General features: G+C 45.1%; 1 protein-coding gene across 4 annotated transcripts in view; it reads right to left on the bottom strand.

Annotated features, from left to right (window-relative positions):
- CLASRP (CLK4 associating serine/arginine rich protein) overlaps window positions 1-16,664 on the bottom strand; it is a 32,277-nt gene extending 15,613 nt beyond the window's left edge. For 2 of the 4 annotated variants that reach the window (XR_011560329.1, XM_070764491.1), the window contains exons 1-13: window positions 16,606-16,664; window positions 15,100-15,185; window positions 13,929-14,027; window positions 12,350-12,458; window positions 11,983-12,080; window positions 11,131-11,232; window positions 10,554-10,633; window positions 9,061-9,145; window positions 7,780-7,925; window positions 7,544-7,640; window positions 5,464-5,542; window positions 2,737-2,810; window positions 1,246-1,287 (exon numbers count right to left, since the gene is read on the bottom strand). Coding sequence is in view for 2 of the 4 variants with exons in the window: in XM_070764491.1 (XP_070620592.1) it covers window positions 1,246-1,287; window positions 2,737-2,810; window positions 5,464-5,542; window positions 7,544-7,640; window positions 7,780-7,925; window positions 9,061-9,145; window positions 10,554-10,633; window positions 11,131-11,232; window positions 11,983-12,080; window positions 12,350-12,448 (902 nt within the window). In the remaining 2 variants the exon portion in view is untranslated. Of the gene's footprint in view, window positions 1-1,245; window positions 1,288-2,736; window positions 2,811-5,463; window positions 5,543-7,543; window positions 7,641-7,779; window positions 7,926-9,060; window positions 9,146-10,553; window positions 10,634-11,130; window positions 11,233-11,982; window positions 12,081-12,349; window positions 12,459-13,928; window positions 14,028-15,099; window positions 15,186-16,474 lie in introns of all 4 variants that reach the window. The other 2 variants (XR_011560330.1, XM_070764492.1) reach the window with 1 other exon arrangement.
- Between the last annotated feature and the right edge of the window lie 695 nt (window positions 16,665-17,359).

Genomic DNA, 17,359 nt, shown 5'->3' with positions numbered 1-17,359 from the left:
TTATTCCACTTCTATGCCACCCAATCCCATAGGACGCAGGGCAGCTTTCAACAATAAAAACAATTACAGTAATACAATAATAAAAAGAAGTCAAATACAGTGATACCTCGTCTTAAAAAACCCTCGTCGTACAAACTTTTCGAGATACAAACCCGGGGTTTAAGATTTTTTTGCCTCTTCTTACAAACTATTTTCACCTTACAAACCCAAGCCACCGCCACTGGGATTCCCCGCCTCCGGATTTCCGTTGCCAGCGAAGCGCCCGTTTTTGCGCTACTGGGATTCCCCTGAGGCTCCCCTCCATGGGAAACACCACCTCCGGACTTCCGTGTTTTTACGATGCCGCAGGGGAATCCCAGCAGCGCAAAAATGGGTGCTTCGCTGGCAAGGGAAGTCCGGAGGTGGGGTTTCCCAGTGAGGGGAGCCTCAGGGGAATCGCAGTATCACAAAAACAGGGAAGTCTGGAGGTGGGGTTTCGAGGACTTCCATGTTTTTGCGATGCTGCAATTTCACTGAGGCTCCCCTCGCTGGGAAACCCCACCTCCAGACTTCCGTTGCCAGCGAAGCGCTTGTTTTTGAGCTGCTGGGATTCCCCTACAGCATCACAAAAAGACGGAAGACGGAGGTGGGGTTTCCCATGGAGGGGAGCCTCAGGGGAATCCCAGCAGCGCAAAAACGGGCGCTTCGGCTGGCAAAAGGGGTGAGTCTTGGGCTTCCACGCATTAATCGCTTTCCCATTGATTCCTATGGGAAACATTGTTTCGTCTTACAAACTTTTCACCTTACAAACCTCGTCCCGGAACCAATTAAATTCGTAAGATGAGGTATCACTGTATTAATAATAATTTTAAAAATCTCATCCTAAACCCTAAACTAAAATAACCCCCTACAAAAACCCAAAATCCAATCAAACAACAACATACATACCAGTCAAACATAATTTGGGCGTATCAGACGTTAAAATTCACACACACCCCAGATCTGTCGGCAAAGCTTTTCGAAAGGCCAGTAGAGTGGGAGCAGTGAGAACATAGGGGAGGGGGGCAGTTGGTTCCATAGTGCCGGGGCAGCTACAGAAAAGGCCCTCCCACACATATACACAGCTCTTTCTGACTGTCCTTCAAATTGAATGCCAATTAAAAGTCTAGAGAGCCACGAAAGGCTTCCCCTTCACTGATCCACGGGAGAACCAAGGGATTCCACCTGATTCCACCCACAAAAACCAGAGTGGTTGTTTTCACTCACCGTTTGTAGGGATCGTAGGTGGGACTGTCTCTCCGAGCATAACTGTAACGAGAGAAGACTGTGAGAACAAAAAAACTGCCCTGCATCACAGAAGGTTGGCAAAACTTTTAGCTTCTTGCCTTTGTTTTTGGCAGTAACTTTGCTCCCAGTGCAGAAAATGCATTTAAAAAAAAAAATCTATCCTCTATCACAGTGTTTCCCAACCTTGGCCACTTGAAGATATCTGGACTTTAACTCCCAGAGTTCTGGGAATTGAAGTCCAAATATCTTCAAGTGGCCAAGGTTGGGAAACACTGCTCTATCATGTGAGTTTTTAGACCTACAGATATCATTATTATTATTATTATTATTATTATTATTATTATTAATTAGATTTGTATGCCGCCCCTCTCCATAGACTCGGCGCGGCTCACAACAATAATAAAACATTCTATAATAAACAAATCTAATATTTTAAAAGTGTCTAAAAATGCATTAATTTAAAAGCATTCAACGCAAGCATACGATACATAAAACTATATAAGACTCGGGGCGGCTTACAGCAATAATAAAAACAATGTATAACAAATCTAATATTTAAAATATCTAAAAGCCCCTTATTTAAAAAGCAAGACATGCACACAAACATACCATGCATAAACTATATAGGCCTGGGGGGAAATGTCTCAATTCCCCCATGCCTGACGGCAGAGGTGGGTTTTAAGACGTTTGCGAAAGGCAAGGAGGGTGGGGGCAATCCTAATCTCCGGGGGGAGCTGGTTCCAGAGAGTCGGGGACGCCACAGAGAAGGCTCTTCCCCTGGGTCCCGCCAAACGGCATTGTTTAGTCGACGGGGCCTGGAGAAGGCCAACTCTGCGGGACCTAACCGGTCGCTGGGATGGGTTATCTATGGAGATTCTCAGTTATCCAGGTCAATTTATGTCCCAAAGGTGCTTTTTGAAGAGGTAACTGGACTTTCTAGTTTTTCTTTGAAGACGTTTCCCTTCTCAACCCAAGAAGCTTCTTCAGCCCTGGGTGGATGGTGGGGAAGGGATTTATGCTCCTTCAGGATTTATAATGGGAGGATTGATCCTCCAACCGAGGGGGAGGGAATACGACCTCATCTATCTCCAGTCTACAAAACAGCCCTTTCAACAGTTCCAAAAAGGCTCCACACCCATTTGCACCACTTAGATGACCCTGAGGGCACAGGTCAATCTCCACGTGGCCTCAGTGACCCTCTCAAAAGATGCAAATGGCCAGCTGTCTGCAAGGAGTAGAAATCCTTCCATTCCCCACCCTCCAGTCAGAGCCGAAGAAGCACCTTCAGATGAGAAGTGAAACGTCTTTAGAAGAAAAACCGGAAAATTCAAGGTGCCTCTTGAAAAAGCTCCTTTGGGGTCTCCATTTATGAATGGCAGCTTAGCCGAAAGAGACCCAGGGAATCCCACCCGCCCCCAGAGATTCAAAGGCAACCCACAACGGAACGGGTCCACCTTCCGAAAGGCCTACCTCGGAGGGCTGATCTTCCTTCCTTTCAAACGTTTCTCTCGGAATTCCCTCCTTTGCCGCCTGGACCGACGGCCCTGCAACAGAAGGGAGATCTGAGAGAGCAAAGAAAAGGCCCTGCACACAGGAGGGGCCTATCGGTTCCCCGGTTTGGACAAGGCCCTGCATCGAAAAGGATTTCAGGCGAGCCAAAAGTGGGAAGCACCAGACGTGACCTCCCCTCTGTCCAATGACGGACAGGCCTGGCCCGGCCTAGAACGAAGGAGACATTCCCTGACAGTGATGACCATTAACCAGTGGAACGACTTAGAAACATAGAAGACTGACGGCAGAAAAAGACCTCCTGGTCCATCTCGTCTGCCCTTATACTATTTCCTGTGTTTTATCTTAGGATGGATCTATGTTTATCCCAGGCATGTTTCAATTCAGTTACTGTGGATCTACCAACCACGTCTGCTGGAAGTTTGTTCCAAGGATCTACTACTCTTTCAGTGAAATAATATTTTCTCATGTTGTTTTTGATCTTTCCCCCAACTAACTTCAGATTGTGTCCCCTTGTTCTTGTGTTCACTTTCCTTTTAAAAACACTTCCCTCCTGGACCTTATTTAACCCTTGAACACATTTAAATGTTTCGATCATGTCCCCCCTTTTCCTTCTGTCCTCCAGACTCTACAGATTGAGTTCATGAAGTCTTTCCTGATACGTTTTATGCTTAAGACCTTCCACCATTCTTGTAGCCCGTCTTTGGACCCGTTCAATTTCGTCAATATCTTTTTGTAGGTGAGGTCTCCAGAACTGAACACAGTCTTCCAAATGGGGTCTCACCAGCGCTCTATACAGCGGGATCACAATCTCCCTCTTCTTGCTTGTTATACCTCTAGCTATGCAGCCAAGCATCCTACTTGCTTTCCCTACTGCCCGACCACACTGCTCACCCATTTTGAGACTGTCAGAAATCACTAAATCTAAATCCTTCTCTTCTGAAGTTTTTGCTTTTCTGGACTTGCCTCCAGAAGTTGTGATGCTTCATCACCAGAGGTTTTGAAGAAGAAGAGATGGGGCAAAGATTTGTCTGAAAGGGCCATGATGGCGAAGCTATTTTCCTTGGGTGCTGAAAACATGCCCACATGCCCACACCCATAATTTAATGCCCCCATGTGCTCCTTGCACTGCCCCCCCCCCCCCCCCCGTGCATAGGGGCACGACTCCCCATCCGTTTCCTGACTCTTCTGGTAGGCCCATTTTTGCCCTCCTGGGTTCCAGAGGCTTTCTTGGAGCTCGGGGAGGCCGAAAATGACCTCCCCCACCCCTGGTGGCCAAAAATGACCTCCCAGAGCCTTCACACAAGCTGAAAAATCAACTTGCCGGAGCACACGTATGCTGAAACTGAGCTAGGGCAACGGCTCGCATGCCGGTAGATATGGCTCCATGTTCCACCTGTAGCACGCTTACTATAGATCAGGGGTGGGCAAAGTTGGCTCTTCCATGACATGTGGACTTCAACTCCCAGAATTCCTGAGCTGGCATGATTTGCTCAGGAATTCTGGGAGTTGAAGTCATAGTCCCCTCTAAGCTGAGCAGTGAGCAATCGCTCACTTAAAAATCATCATCAACTCAGACTTTTCCAAACCTGCCCAGAAGCCGAGAGGGAAAGAGTGAGAGGGAAGGAGAGAGAGAGGAAGAGAGGAAGAAAGAGAAACAGATAGAAGAAAGAGAGGAAGGAAAAGAGAAAGAAAAAGAATGGGAGTAAGGAAGAGAGAAAGAAAATCAAAATCTAGTTTGAAACTAGCTCAACTATTTAAGTGGCATTTTGATATTGATAGAATTGCCCTATTATGAGCTCACTGTTATAGACACACAGGACAGTATTTTATTTTGAAATTCTCTGAGGCAAAACAGGGTGGGTTATTTATTTGTTTGTTTGTTTGTTTGTTTGCTTGCTTGCTTATTTATTTATTTATTATTTCTGTGCCGCCCAGTCCCGAAGGGACTGCCGCTCAGACACTATACTTTTCCGCCCACCCCAAAAAAAAAATTAGAGGGAACACTGCAAGTAGAGTGCCTTCCGTCCCCTGTCCTATTGCTCTCCTATATCTCCTATACCTTTCTTCTATTCCAATATCTCTTCTTCTATTCTTTCATTGATATGTTCTATTACTATACCTTCTCTTCTATTCTTTCTTAGATATATTTTACTATGAGTATCTCCTCTATAACCTTCATCATGTATTTTACTGTGTGTATATAGATATATATCCACTAAAACCCTCATTGTGTATTGGACTAAATAAATAAATAAATAAATAAATAAGTAAAATAAAATAAAATAAAATAAATAAAGCAGGCAAGCAGGGATTACCCCTTTGCTTTGGGAATCCAAAGCTGGGCATGAACATTTCTCCTTCTGTTGCCATCGTTCGTTCGTTCGTTCATTCATTCATTCATTCATTCATTCATTCATTCATTCATTCATTTATTATTTCTGTGCCGCCCAGTCCCGAAGGGACTGCCGCTCAGACACTATACTTTTCCGCCCACCCCCCCAAAAAATTAGAGGGAACACTGGTTGAAGTCCACAAGTCCTAGAAGAGCCAACTTTGCCTACCCCTGACCTACCCATGACAGGTCTGACCGCAGAGGGGGGCGAACTAGAAGACCCCCAAGGTCCTTTCCAACTCTTGTTTTCTCTTCTCTTCTGCATTCCTATTCCTAGATTCCTACTTCCTTACCGAATACATGGCTTTTTCTTCCTCCAGAGCCTTGGCGTGTTTGATAGCTTCCGCCTCCTCCTTGTCCTTCCGCAACATCCTTCCACAAAAAGGAAAAAGAGGGTGTTGAAGAAAAAAAGGGGGTGCTTACACACAGAGGGTTCCCCTAGAAACAGGGGTCCCCAAACTTTTTACACAGGGGGCCAGTTCACTGTTGGAGGGCCGGACTATTAAAAAAACCCCTATGAGCAAATCCCTATGCACACTGCACATACCTTATTTTAAAGTAAAAACCAAAATGGGAACGTACTATTTAGAGGGGGGGGGGGGGAAGAAGTCTGAAATTCATATATGTTTATGTTTTGTTTTTAATTTTCTTTTGTTAACATCTGATTGGCTATACAAGGTTTTCTGGTTTCCTGTCACTCACTTGCGGGCCGGATATATGGCCTCAGCAGGCCGCATGTGGCTCACGGGCCGTAGTTTGGGGACCACTGCCCTAGAGATTTATGCCCAGAATGGTGGTTTGTGTAGGAGATGATCAGTCTGAACCTGAGGTGTGTGCGTGTGTAACATATCAAGAATCCCTCCATGCCCGCATGAGATCTGACCCCAGCCCACCTTGAATTCCGATGACTTTTCTCTACTACTAACTTGCTTTGAGCAGTAGCACAGGCCGCCCTCAACTTACAACAGTTCGTTGAGTGGCCAAACTTACACCATCACTGGAAGAAGTGACTTAGGACCGTTTTTCACAACTGCAAAATTCACAGCATCCACATAGTCTGCCCTTCTGCTATTTTAGAAACATAGAAACATAGAAGTCTGACGGCAGAAAAAGACCTCATGGTCCATCTAGTCTGCCCTTATACTATTTTCCGTATTTTATCTTAGGATGGATATATGTTTATCCCAGGCATGTTTAAATTCAGTTACTGTGGATTTACCAACCACGTCTGCTGGAAGTTTGTTCCAAGGATCTACTACTCTTTCAGTAAAATAATATTTTCTCATGTTGCCTTTGATCTTTCCTCCAACTAACTTCAGATTGTGTCCCCTTGTTCTTGTGTTCACTTTCCTATTAAAAACACTTCCCTCCTGGACCTTATTTAACCCTTTAACACATTTAAATGTTTCGATCATGTCCCCCCTTTCCCTTCTGTCCTCCAGACTATACAGATTGAGTTCATGAAGTCTTTCCTGATACATTTTATGCTTAAGACCTTCCACCATTCTTGTAGCCCGTCTTTGGACCCGTTCAATTTAATCAATATCTTTTTGTAGGTGAGGTCTCCAGAACTGAACACAGTATTCCAAATGGGGTCTCACCAGCATTCTATATAGCGGGATCATAATCTCCCTCTTCCTGCTTGTTATACCTCTAGCTATGCAGCCAAGCATCCTACTTGCTTTCCCTACCGCCTGACTGCACTGTTCACCCATTTTGAGACTGTCAGAAATCATTACCCCTAAATCCTTTTCTTTTAAAATATTTTCCTGTATTTTATCTTAGGATGGATCTATGTTTATCCCAGGCATGTTTCAATTCAGTTCCCGTGGATTCTTCCTTCTTTCTCTTCTTTCCCTTCCTTCCTTCCTTCCTTTCTTCCTTCCTCCCTCCCTCCCTTTCTCATTCATAGAAACATAGAAGACTGACGGCAGAAAAAGACCTCATGGTCCATCTAGTCTGCCCTTCTACTATTTCCTGTATTTTATCTTAGGATGGATCGATGTTTATCCCAGGCATGTTTCAATTCAGTGACTGTGGATTTACCAACCACCTCTGCTGGAAGTTTGTTCCAAGCATCTACTACTCTTTCAGTCAAATAATATTTTCTCACGTTGCTTCTGATCTTTCCCCCTTAAACTTCCCTTAACAAAGGTTTCGCTTTGCAAGAAAAATTTTGGCCTTAATCATGGTCCTACTCATGATTCCCTGTGTATCATGTGTTCTCTAGAGCAGTGTTTCCCAACCTTGGCATTCGCTGGCTGGGGAATTCTGGGAGTTGAAGTCCAAATATCTTCAAGTGGCCAAGGTTGGGAAACACTGATCTAGAACTCTCCCACTAGCCAAAAAACAGGAGTGGGAAAAAAATCTCACCGGACGAAATCCCCTTCGGCCATCCCGTAAGTTGTCGCCTGTTTATTCAGATCGGCCACTTGGTCTTGGTTCAGCTCGTCGACGTCAACTTCGACATCTGAAAGCAACAGAAGGCAGCTGACGTTTGGGGGGCCCCTCCGTCCAGCCACGTCTGACCCGATATCTCTCGGCCGCTCCACGCCATGCTGCTGCTTCTGCGACACGCCTGGTCCCAAAAAGGAGATCTGGAGGTGTACCAATATCGGGGATCACTTCGTCCTCATCGGTGTTGCTGTCTTCCTCGGAATCCTCCTCCTCGGCTCGCTTCTCGGACGGGTTCTCGAGCTCCGCCACCGTGCTGTCCTCGTAGGTGTAGCCGATGGAAGCCTTCTTCTCCGCCAACCTGCACATAGGAAACGTTTTCCCATCAGGTTGCTGGGAGTCCCAGAGCCGGACATCTCAGGGACCGCCTTCTGCCGCACGAATCCCAGTGACCAGTTAGGTCCCACAGAGCGGGCCTTCTCCGGGTCCCGTCAACTAAACATTGTCGGTTGGCGGGGTCCAGGGGAAGAGCCTTCTCTGTGGCGGCCCCAGCCCTCTGGAACCAACTCACCCCAAAAAATTAGAATAGCCCCCACCCTCCTTGCCTTTTGTAAGCTCCTCAAAACCCACCTCTGCCGTCAGGCATGGGGGAATTAAGATAATCTTTCCCCCTAGGCTTCTACAATTTATGCATGGTATGTCTGTATGTATGATTGGTTTTATAACAAGGGTTTTTAGCTGTTGTAGTATTGGATTGTTACATTCTGTTTTTTGTCACTGTTGTTAGCCGCCCAGAGTCCACGGAGAGGGGCGGCATACAAATCCAATAAATAAGTAAGTAAGTAAGTAAGTAAGTAAGTAAATAACTAAATAAGTAAATAAGTAAGTAAATAAATAAATAAAATAAAATAAAGGCAAAGGATTATGGGAAATAGAAACATAGAAACATAGAAACATAGAAGTCTGACGGCAGAAAAAGACCTCATGGTCCATCTAGTCTGCCCTTATACTATTTCCTGTATTTTATCTTAGGATGGATATATGTTTATCCCAGGCATGTTTCAATTCAGTTACTGTGGATTTACCAACCACGTCTGCTGGAAGTTTGTTCCAAGGATCTACTACTCTTTCAGTGAAATAATATTTTCTCACGTTGCCTTTGATCTTTCCCCCAACTAACTTCAGATTGTGTCCCCTTGTCCTTGTGTTCACTTTCCTATTAAAAACACTTCCCTCCTGAACCTTATTTAACCCTTTAATATATTTAAATGTTTCGATCATGTCCCCCCTTTTCCTTCTGTCCTCCAGACTCTACATATTGAGTCCATGAAGTCTTTCCTGATACGTTTTATGTGGAGATTCAACGCCGTTCAATGGAAGAGATGTGAGGCTGGGTGGGGGGGGGGGGGGTGATGGAACAAGGCTTAAAAATCGTGATTTCTGCTTCAAATAAAAGACATTCTCTGTTGGATGCTGGTGCTGACTTCTCAACTCACTTCTTTTTTTCGTCCTCGTTGGGCTTCTGCAGTCCTCCGTACAGCTCGTCGATGTAGATCTGATATAGGCATTGTTCTTCTGAGACTACAAAACAGGGATGGAGAGGAAAAACATGAGATTTCCCCCCAAAAACTGCTCCAATGCAGCAAAACCAGGTTGATTTCAGGTGTTGTGTTCTCCCGAAAAGTAAGACTACCACGAATCCCTCCCTCAACTTTGCTGCCTCTGAGGCTGATTCAAGGACGAACTCTGCGAATTAAATTCATTAAAAATCTTTAGGTGTTGGCTCGAGGGGCGATTTTGAGAGAAGCACTCTCCGTCCTTTAAACCAGTGTTTTTCAACCAGTGTGCCGCAAGACATGGTCAGGTGTGCCGTGAAGAAGGAAGCTCAGTTTCCAGTTTTGCAACTTTTTGCTGAGAGCAAGAGAGAGAGAGAGAAAAGGAGAGGAAGGGGGGAGAGAGAGAGAGAGAGAGAGAAAGCAAGAGAGAGAAAAGGAGGAAGGGAGAGAGAGAGAGAAAGAAAGCAAGAGAAAGAAAAGGAGAGGAAGGGGGAGAGAGAGAGAAAGCAAGAGAGAGAAAAGGAGAGGAAGGGAGAGAGGGAGAGAGAGAGAAAGAAAGCAAGAGAGAGAAAAGGAGGAAGGGAGAGAGAGAGAGAAAGCAAGAGAAAGAAAAGGAGAGGAAGGGGGAGAGTGAGAGAGAGAAAGAAAGCAAGAGAGAGAAAAGGAGGAAGGGAGAGAGAGAGAGAAAGAAAGCAAGAGAAAGAAAAGGAGAGGAAGGGGGAGAGAGAGAGAAAGAAAGCAAGAGAGAGAAAAGGAGGAAGGGAGAGAGAGAGAGAAAGCAAGAGAAAGAAAAGGAGAGGAAGGGGGAGAGTGAGAGAGAGAAAGAAATCAAGAGAGAGAAAAGGAGGAAGGGAGTGAGAGAGATAAAGAAAGCAAGAGAAAGAAAAAGAGAGGAAGGGGGAGAGAGAGAGAGAGAAAGAAAGCAAGAGAGAGAAAAGGAGGAAGGGAGAGAGAGAGAGAAAGAAAGCAAGAGAAAGAAAAGGAGAGGAAGGGGGAGAGAAAGAGAAAGAAAGCAAGAGAGAGAAAAGGAGGAAGGGAGAGAGAGAGATGAGCAAAAAGGGGAGGAAAAAAGAGAAATGAGAAAATGATTGAGGCAGAGAATGAGAGGAAAGAGAGAGAAACAAAAGAGAGAGAGAAGTGACTCTTGATTTAAAGCATATGATAAAAAGCACCCAAGGAATAAGAGAGAAAAAAACCCCAGCCCTCTCTTGGTTTCGGAAATGGTTCAAGAGTGTATAAACACACACACACACACAAGGGGGGGAGGACACAGGGATGGAAAAAGAGAGTGTCCTAGAGTGTCATTTTGATTGGTGGTGTCCCCCAGGATTTTGTAAATGTAAAAAATGTGCCGCGGCTCAAAAAAGGTTGAAAACCACTGCTTTAAACCTCTGCGCTCCACAGCAGGGCAAGAGAAATTGGGGAGGACTTACTGCCGGCAAAATCGTTCTGCACAAGACCCCTGTATCTTTCATAGTTGCACTTCCTTTCATCAGATTCCTGCTCGGGAGAACTGGCAGTGTAAAGAAGGGGAAAAAATGGCATTAAAATTGTAAGCGTGTCGAAACCCAGACAAGGAAGTCTTTGAAAAAAGTACACAAAGACGGGCCAAATGGATCTGCCTTGTGCTGCCCCCACCTGACCCTCTGCACCCCAGTTCCGAAAATCACAGGGTAAAAAAACTCCCCCTGTTAATCTGAGCCTTCCCCCCCTCCCCAAAACAAAAAGGCCCTATTATTTTATACCAATTGGTTTCCCACATCACAATAACATCCAGAAGACAATAATAACCTAGAACTAAGGAGAAATTTCCTGACAGTGAGAACAATTGCCCATCCACAATTTCAAGGCATCCATCGGCCGACTTACAAAGGAGCTCATTCCTTCCCAACGTATTCCCGAAGCCAATCCAAGCTCTCTTTTCTCAACCTCTGATTGACACAAGGAGCTTGTAAATTACCAGCATCAGAGAGGTGGGGAAGGGAGAGGGGAAATGAACAAATGCCTTACATTGGATTCAGCAGGGGAGGAGTGTACATGGGGATGTAGTCCAAGTGCGCCCGTACATCGAACCGGTCAATCATGTTGTTGGTATCCCCTTGCCAAGGCATCCTGTAGGGACACAACACCAATTTTTTTAAAAAAAAACACCACTCAATGCTATCTATGTATCTATCTATCTATCATCTATCTATCTATCTATCATCTATCTATCTATCTATCTATCTATCTATCTATCTATCTATCATCTATCTATCTATCTATATATGTATCCATGTATGTATCTATCTATCTATCATCTATCTATCTATCTATCTATCTATCTATCTATCTATCTATCTATCTATCTATCTATCTATAACCTACCTACCTACCTATCTATCTATCTATTTATTGGATTTGTATGCCGCCCCTCTCCGTAGACTCGGGGCGGCTAACAACAGTAATAAAAAACATCATATAAATCCAATGTTAAACAACTAAAAAACCCTTATTGTAAAAACCAAACATCCCTACAAACAAACATAACATGCATAAATTGTAAAGGCCTAGGGGGAAAAAATATCTCAGTTCCCCCATGCCTGACGGCAGAGGTGGGTTTTAAGGCAAGGAGGGTGGGGGCAATTCTAATGTCGGAGGGGGAGTTGGTTCCAGAGGGCCGGGGCCGCCACAGAGAAGGCTCTTCCCCTGGGCCCCACCAAACGGCATTGTTTTGTTGACGGGACCCAGAGAAGGCCCACTCTGTGGCCCACTCTCATCATTATGAGCCGCTGGCTGGGGAATTCTGGGAGTTGAAGTCCACATAGCTCTAAATCGCCTAGGCTCGGAAACACCGCTCTGCATATAATGCACACTACTCACATATTGACAGGACTTTCAGCTGCAAGAGCCACAGCGGAATCCAAGTGCACCTTGCAAGAGCGTCCGTGGACCTGCAGGAATTGGGCTGGGTCCTTTTTCTGGAAGGGAAGAAACCCACCGGTGAGTGTCCCAAACCAACACTTAACCCAACTCCAACTTAACAGCCGACGTGTAGGATCTTTCGGGATCCAGGATCCTGCAGGATCCAATTCGTTTGCTGCCCATCTCGCTGCAAAGCAGGGAATTCTGTCCGCAAGAAAAATGTCACCTCTCGCCCTCATTTCCTGAAGGGTTTTAGATCTGAAAGAGCTCGGAGGGCCAACGTAAGGCATTCTCTCAAGACGAACCCAGGAGAAAGACGACTCACTATCTTTTCGTAATACTCTCTCCGCCGTTCTGCTCTCTTCTTGTAATCCACCATCATCCCCCGCAGCTTCCGCTCGTGTTTTCGAGCTTCGTGCCACATTTTCTCCGAGCTGTTCCACGGGGTGAGAAAAAGAAGAATGTCCATGCGTTATGGGAAAAGGAAATATAACAAAATCTAACACAGCAATCTTTTCGCACTGCACCCCAGCCTCCAGCAGACTCTTACCGAAATATTATTTGATTATTAATCATATCAGATACCACATTGGACCCTGAGTGCCTGGCAAAAATGACAAAGCGAAAGCATCTGGAGCAGTGGTGTCAAACTCAAGGCCCACGGGCCATGGGACTGACCCAGAAATGGCCCCCGTGTGGCCCCTTTTTGGCCTGGATAATCTCCTACAGCACTTTGCTGGCCAAAATGAGGTTCTCCGTAGAGAACGACAATGTTGACCCAGCCCTTAAAGAAATCCAGCTTGACACCCCTGATCTAGAGTTTCACCAGAATTTAAACTTTTATTTTTACAATAAATCAAACACCTACACTTCTGTTTCATCACAGTGAAACCGAAATCCACCATGTGAGTTTCTATGGTGGCCTCGCTTCTTTCCAAACAGCTTCCATCCACCCCTTGAAGACAAACCAGTTCCAGAGTCTCTGGATATCTGATTTTACTGAACCATTTGAGATTAGATTAGATTTATTGGATTTATATGCCGCCGCTCTCCGCAGACTCGGGGCGGCTCACAACAATGGTAAAAACAGTACATAGTGACACATCCAATACCCACCAATCCAATTACAATTTTAAGTCAAGAAATTCATAAAACAACCCCAATATATATAAAAAACAAGCACACAATCAATCAAACACCAAAACAACATGGATAAGGGGGAGATGTTTCAGTTCCCCCATGCCTGACTACAGAGGTGGGTTTTAAGGAGTTTACGAAAGGCAAGGAGGGTGGGGGCAATCCTAATCTCAGGGGGGAGCTGGTTCCAGAGGGTCGGAGCCACCACAGAGAAGGCTCTTCCCCTGGGTCCCGCCAGACGACATTGTTTAGTCGACGGGACCCGAAGAAGGCCGACTCTGTGGGACCTAACCGGTCGCTGGGATTCGTGCGGCAGGAGGCGGTCCCGGAGATAATCTGGTCCGATGCCATGAAGGGTTTTATAGGTCATAACCAACACTTTGAATTGTGACCGGAAACTGATCGGCAACCAATGCAGACTGCGGAGTGTTGGAGTAATATGGGCATGCCTTGGGAAGCCCCATGATTGCTCTCGCAGCTGCATTCTGCACGATCTGAAGTTTCCGAACACTTTTTGGTAATGTCGAGACAGGGTAAATGAATTGCCTTGAAGAGATTTCACCTACCAAAAGTCATATATGGCCATTCTTTAGGTGGATAAATTACTCCATGTTATAAAAACAACAAACACCAACAATTTGAAGGAAGACCAGATACTGCAAGCTATAAAAATGAACTGAGAAATTAGGGAGTGCTGCAGTCAAAGTACTTTGAATGATAAATAAAACAAGAGATGGAGATCTGGCACACACACAACTGATACTCACTGAGAGCAGGACCTTGAGAGAAGTCAAAATGGATGCTGTCCTTTTCCTCAAGCACAGTGAATTAAGGGGGATTTTTTTTCCCTCTATGAAAGGAGCACCCTAAATAAATAGGAAATCAGAAAATGTAAAATCTCTATATATATTTATATACAAATCTAAATGTTAAATAGCTCAAAATGTAGCTGAGGAACAGAAAGTTTTTCTCCGGAGGATTTTAGGCAATCACACAAAGAGCAACACCAAATGGTATTGTAGCTGTGTGTGTGTGTGTGTGTGTGTGTGTGTGTGTGTGTGTGTTAATAGAAATTTTATTCCAAGTTACAATTGCAAAAATCCAAATTAATGCAACTTTTAAAAACGATAGAGATTTGCAGAAAGAACTTTTAGGTTCTATAACTTACATTGACTGATATTTACCAAATTATACATTAAAATTGACACTTACAACAACTGACTCTTACAATTGCCTGGTGTGATTTTAATACTGCATTATTTTTTTAACACAGGCTGGCAAATAATTTTCAGGATACCTAAATATTAAGAGACTTTCACAGGTCCTCAGATCACACTTTAAGTAACAATGCTTTAAAAGCTAAAAGTAATACAACAGATTCTCATCATTAAACAAAATATTCGTATACACTTATAAATACCACAGCACTGACAATTAATAGCAATAACATAAACATATGCAGGTAGCCTTTGAGTTACAGTAGTTTGCTTAATAACAGTTCAAAGTCACAATGACACTGAAAAAAAGTGACTTATGCCTATTTTTCAGACTTACGACCACTGCAGCATCCCCATAATCACATGATCAAAATTCAGGCACTTGGAACCAACACATATTTATGACGGTTGCACTGTTCTGAGGTCATGTGATCCCTTTTGTGACTTTCTGACTAGACAGATTTCAATTAACAACTGTCTCACTTAGAAACAGAAATTTGGGGCTCAATTGTAGTCTTAGATCAAGGACTACCTGTATACCACTTCACAGCCCTCTCAAAGCAGAGAGCCAGCATATAGCCCCCAACAATCTAGGTCCACATTTTACTGACCCCAAAAAGGTGGTGGCAAATAGAATCCTTGGTTGTCTAAACAGAGGCACAGACTCAAAATCACGTGCAGTTATCACTACTGCTTCATAAAGCTTTAGTAAGGGCCACACCTGGAGTACTGCATCCAGTTTTGGTCACATTACAAGACAGACGGTTGAGACGCCGGAAAGAAACGCAAAGTAGAGCAAGTAAGATCCTGGAAGACAAAAAACATATGAAGAACGATTGGCAGGATTTGGGTTTGGCTAATCTGGAGGGGAAAAAGACTAGAGGGGACATGATAGCAGGATTCCAGTGTTCGAGGGGCCGCCACAAAGAAGAGGGGGGAGCATCAATCTATTTTCCAAAGCCCCTGAAGGCAGGACAAAAAAACAATGAATGGAAACTATTGATAGAATTTATTTTATTTACAGTATTCGGATTTGTATGCCATCTAACTCCCAAGGGACTTTTAAAGTTTAAATGAAACTTAAGGGACTCTTAAATTTAAGTTAAACTCTACATTTAATTAAGGAGGAATTCACTGACCGCCAGGAAAATTAACCAGATTTGCCACCAGACGTTGTAGGTGCTCCATATCACTGAAGGTTTTAACAGGGTGTCCAGGGGGAAAGCATTTTTAAATTCCCTGATATTTCCCTGACATTTCCCTATAACTTGCGATCTAGTTAAGACGTGGTCATAGATGACGTCATATCAGTAGCCGAGGAAGCAAGTTGTTGCCACAATTATGCTCCTCTTTGCTTGATTCTGCCAGGCAGCGCGATCCATGTTTTATTTTTACATGATTTTTCCCTGACTTTTAAACATAGTTTGTTTTTCCCCCTGATCTATTCCATTTTTTTCACGAATTCCCTAATAATTCCCTGATATTTCCAGAACCACTGATTTCCAGGTTTGCTGGACACCCTGTTTTTAAGAAGAGACGGGGCAAACCACATGAAATGGCATATATTCGGCTTCTGCTTGAGCGGGGGTTGGACTAGAAGACCTCCAGGGTCCCTTCCGATTGATTGACAGGGAGGGGAGAAGAGATGAGATCCCAATAGGATAACGGGAAGGGTCGTTCCACACCTAACAGAAAACACCAATAACCCTTTAATGCAGTGTTTCCCAACCTTGGCAACTTGAGGATATTTGGATTTCAATTCCCAGAATTCCCCAGCCAGGTTGGGAAACACTGCTTTAAAGGATCTCTCCCGCTTTTCTGGTTCGGCAGTCAGAGACCATACTGCCACTCATTTTTTTAAAAAGATGCTAGTCCTCAAGGTCCTCACAGCTCCCCCTCCTCCTTTTATTTATTTTATTTATTTATTTTCAACGGCAGAAGATAAATGTGGCGTTGACCGACCAGAACGGGGGCCCGAGGGGAAGGGGAGGCCTCTTATTTATAAAAGCGGGGAAGCCTACGGGACCCTCCCTCGCCCTATAGCCCAACGAGAGAGTCACGGAGGCGACGGCCTCTCAGGCCGAGAGAAACCTCACCAGGCGAGCTCCCTCACCCTCCGGGCAGCTTCTCCAGCCCCCCAGCCCGTCCTCCGGTTCCGAAGCGGCCTCTCCTTGGCCGTCGGTTGCCCTCGCCCGGTTAAAGGACGGCAGAGAACCCCCCTCCTCACCCTGCGCCAAAGTCGCAGCTTCTCTGCCCCGGAAGCGGAAATGACTCCTTCTTATAGAGTTAACAACCGGGGGAGGGGGGGGGAAAGGCGCAACAGTCGGGACCTCCCTACGGCCCTCGGATTGGTCAAAGAAAGGTCGCGTGACGGCGAGGGCGGTCAGCCAATCAAAGTTCAAGTTAAGCTCCCTTCGCAAATTGGCGCCCAACGATCGGCGGCGGGGCTTCTGCGGGTTCAGAAGCGCGCAGGCGCAGAAAGCGTCGCTGTGGCTGAATTAATGATGTGAATTGTGTGAAAGCGGGTCGGGCATCCCCGCCTGGTGCTTTTTCCTGGTGTATGAAGCCAAGCATGGCAAATTGGAGGATGTGTGGACTTCAACTACCAGAATTCCCCAGCTTGGGAAATGCCCCAGAATTCCCCCACAGGTTTTGTGACCTCCAAAATGTTAAATCCAACGTTGGAGCTACAGATACAAATACAGTGGTACTTCTACCTAAGAACGCCTCTACTTACGAACCTTTCTATATAAGAACCGGGGGGTTTTGCCTCTTCTCAAGAACCATTTTCCACTTAGAAACCCGAGCCTTTGAAACTGTAATCGGAAATGCAGGGAGAAGCCTCTGTGGGGCCTCTCTAGGAATCTCCTGGAAGGAAACAGGGCCGGAAAAGGCGGGGGGAAGCCTCCATGGGGCCTCTCTAGGAATCTCCTGGGAGGAAACGGCGAGAAAAGGCAGGGAGAAGCCTCCGTGGGGCCTCT

The sequence above is a fragment of the Erythrolamprus reginae genome, chromosome 11 (genome assembly GCF_031021105.1).
Source record: "Erythrolamprus reginae isolate rEryReg1 chromosome 11, rEryReg1.hap1, whole genome shotgun sequence".
NCBI lineage: Eukaryota > Metazoa > Chordata > Lepidosauria > Squamata > Dipsadidae > Erythrolamprus > Erythrolamprus reginae.
Note: the sequence above shows the minus strand (reverse complement) of the source record. Positions and strands in the feature narration are given on the sequence as shown.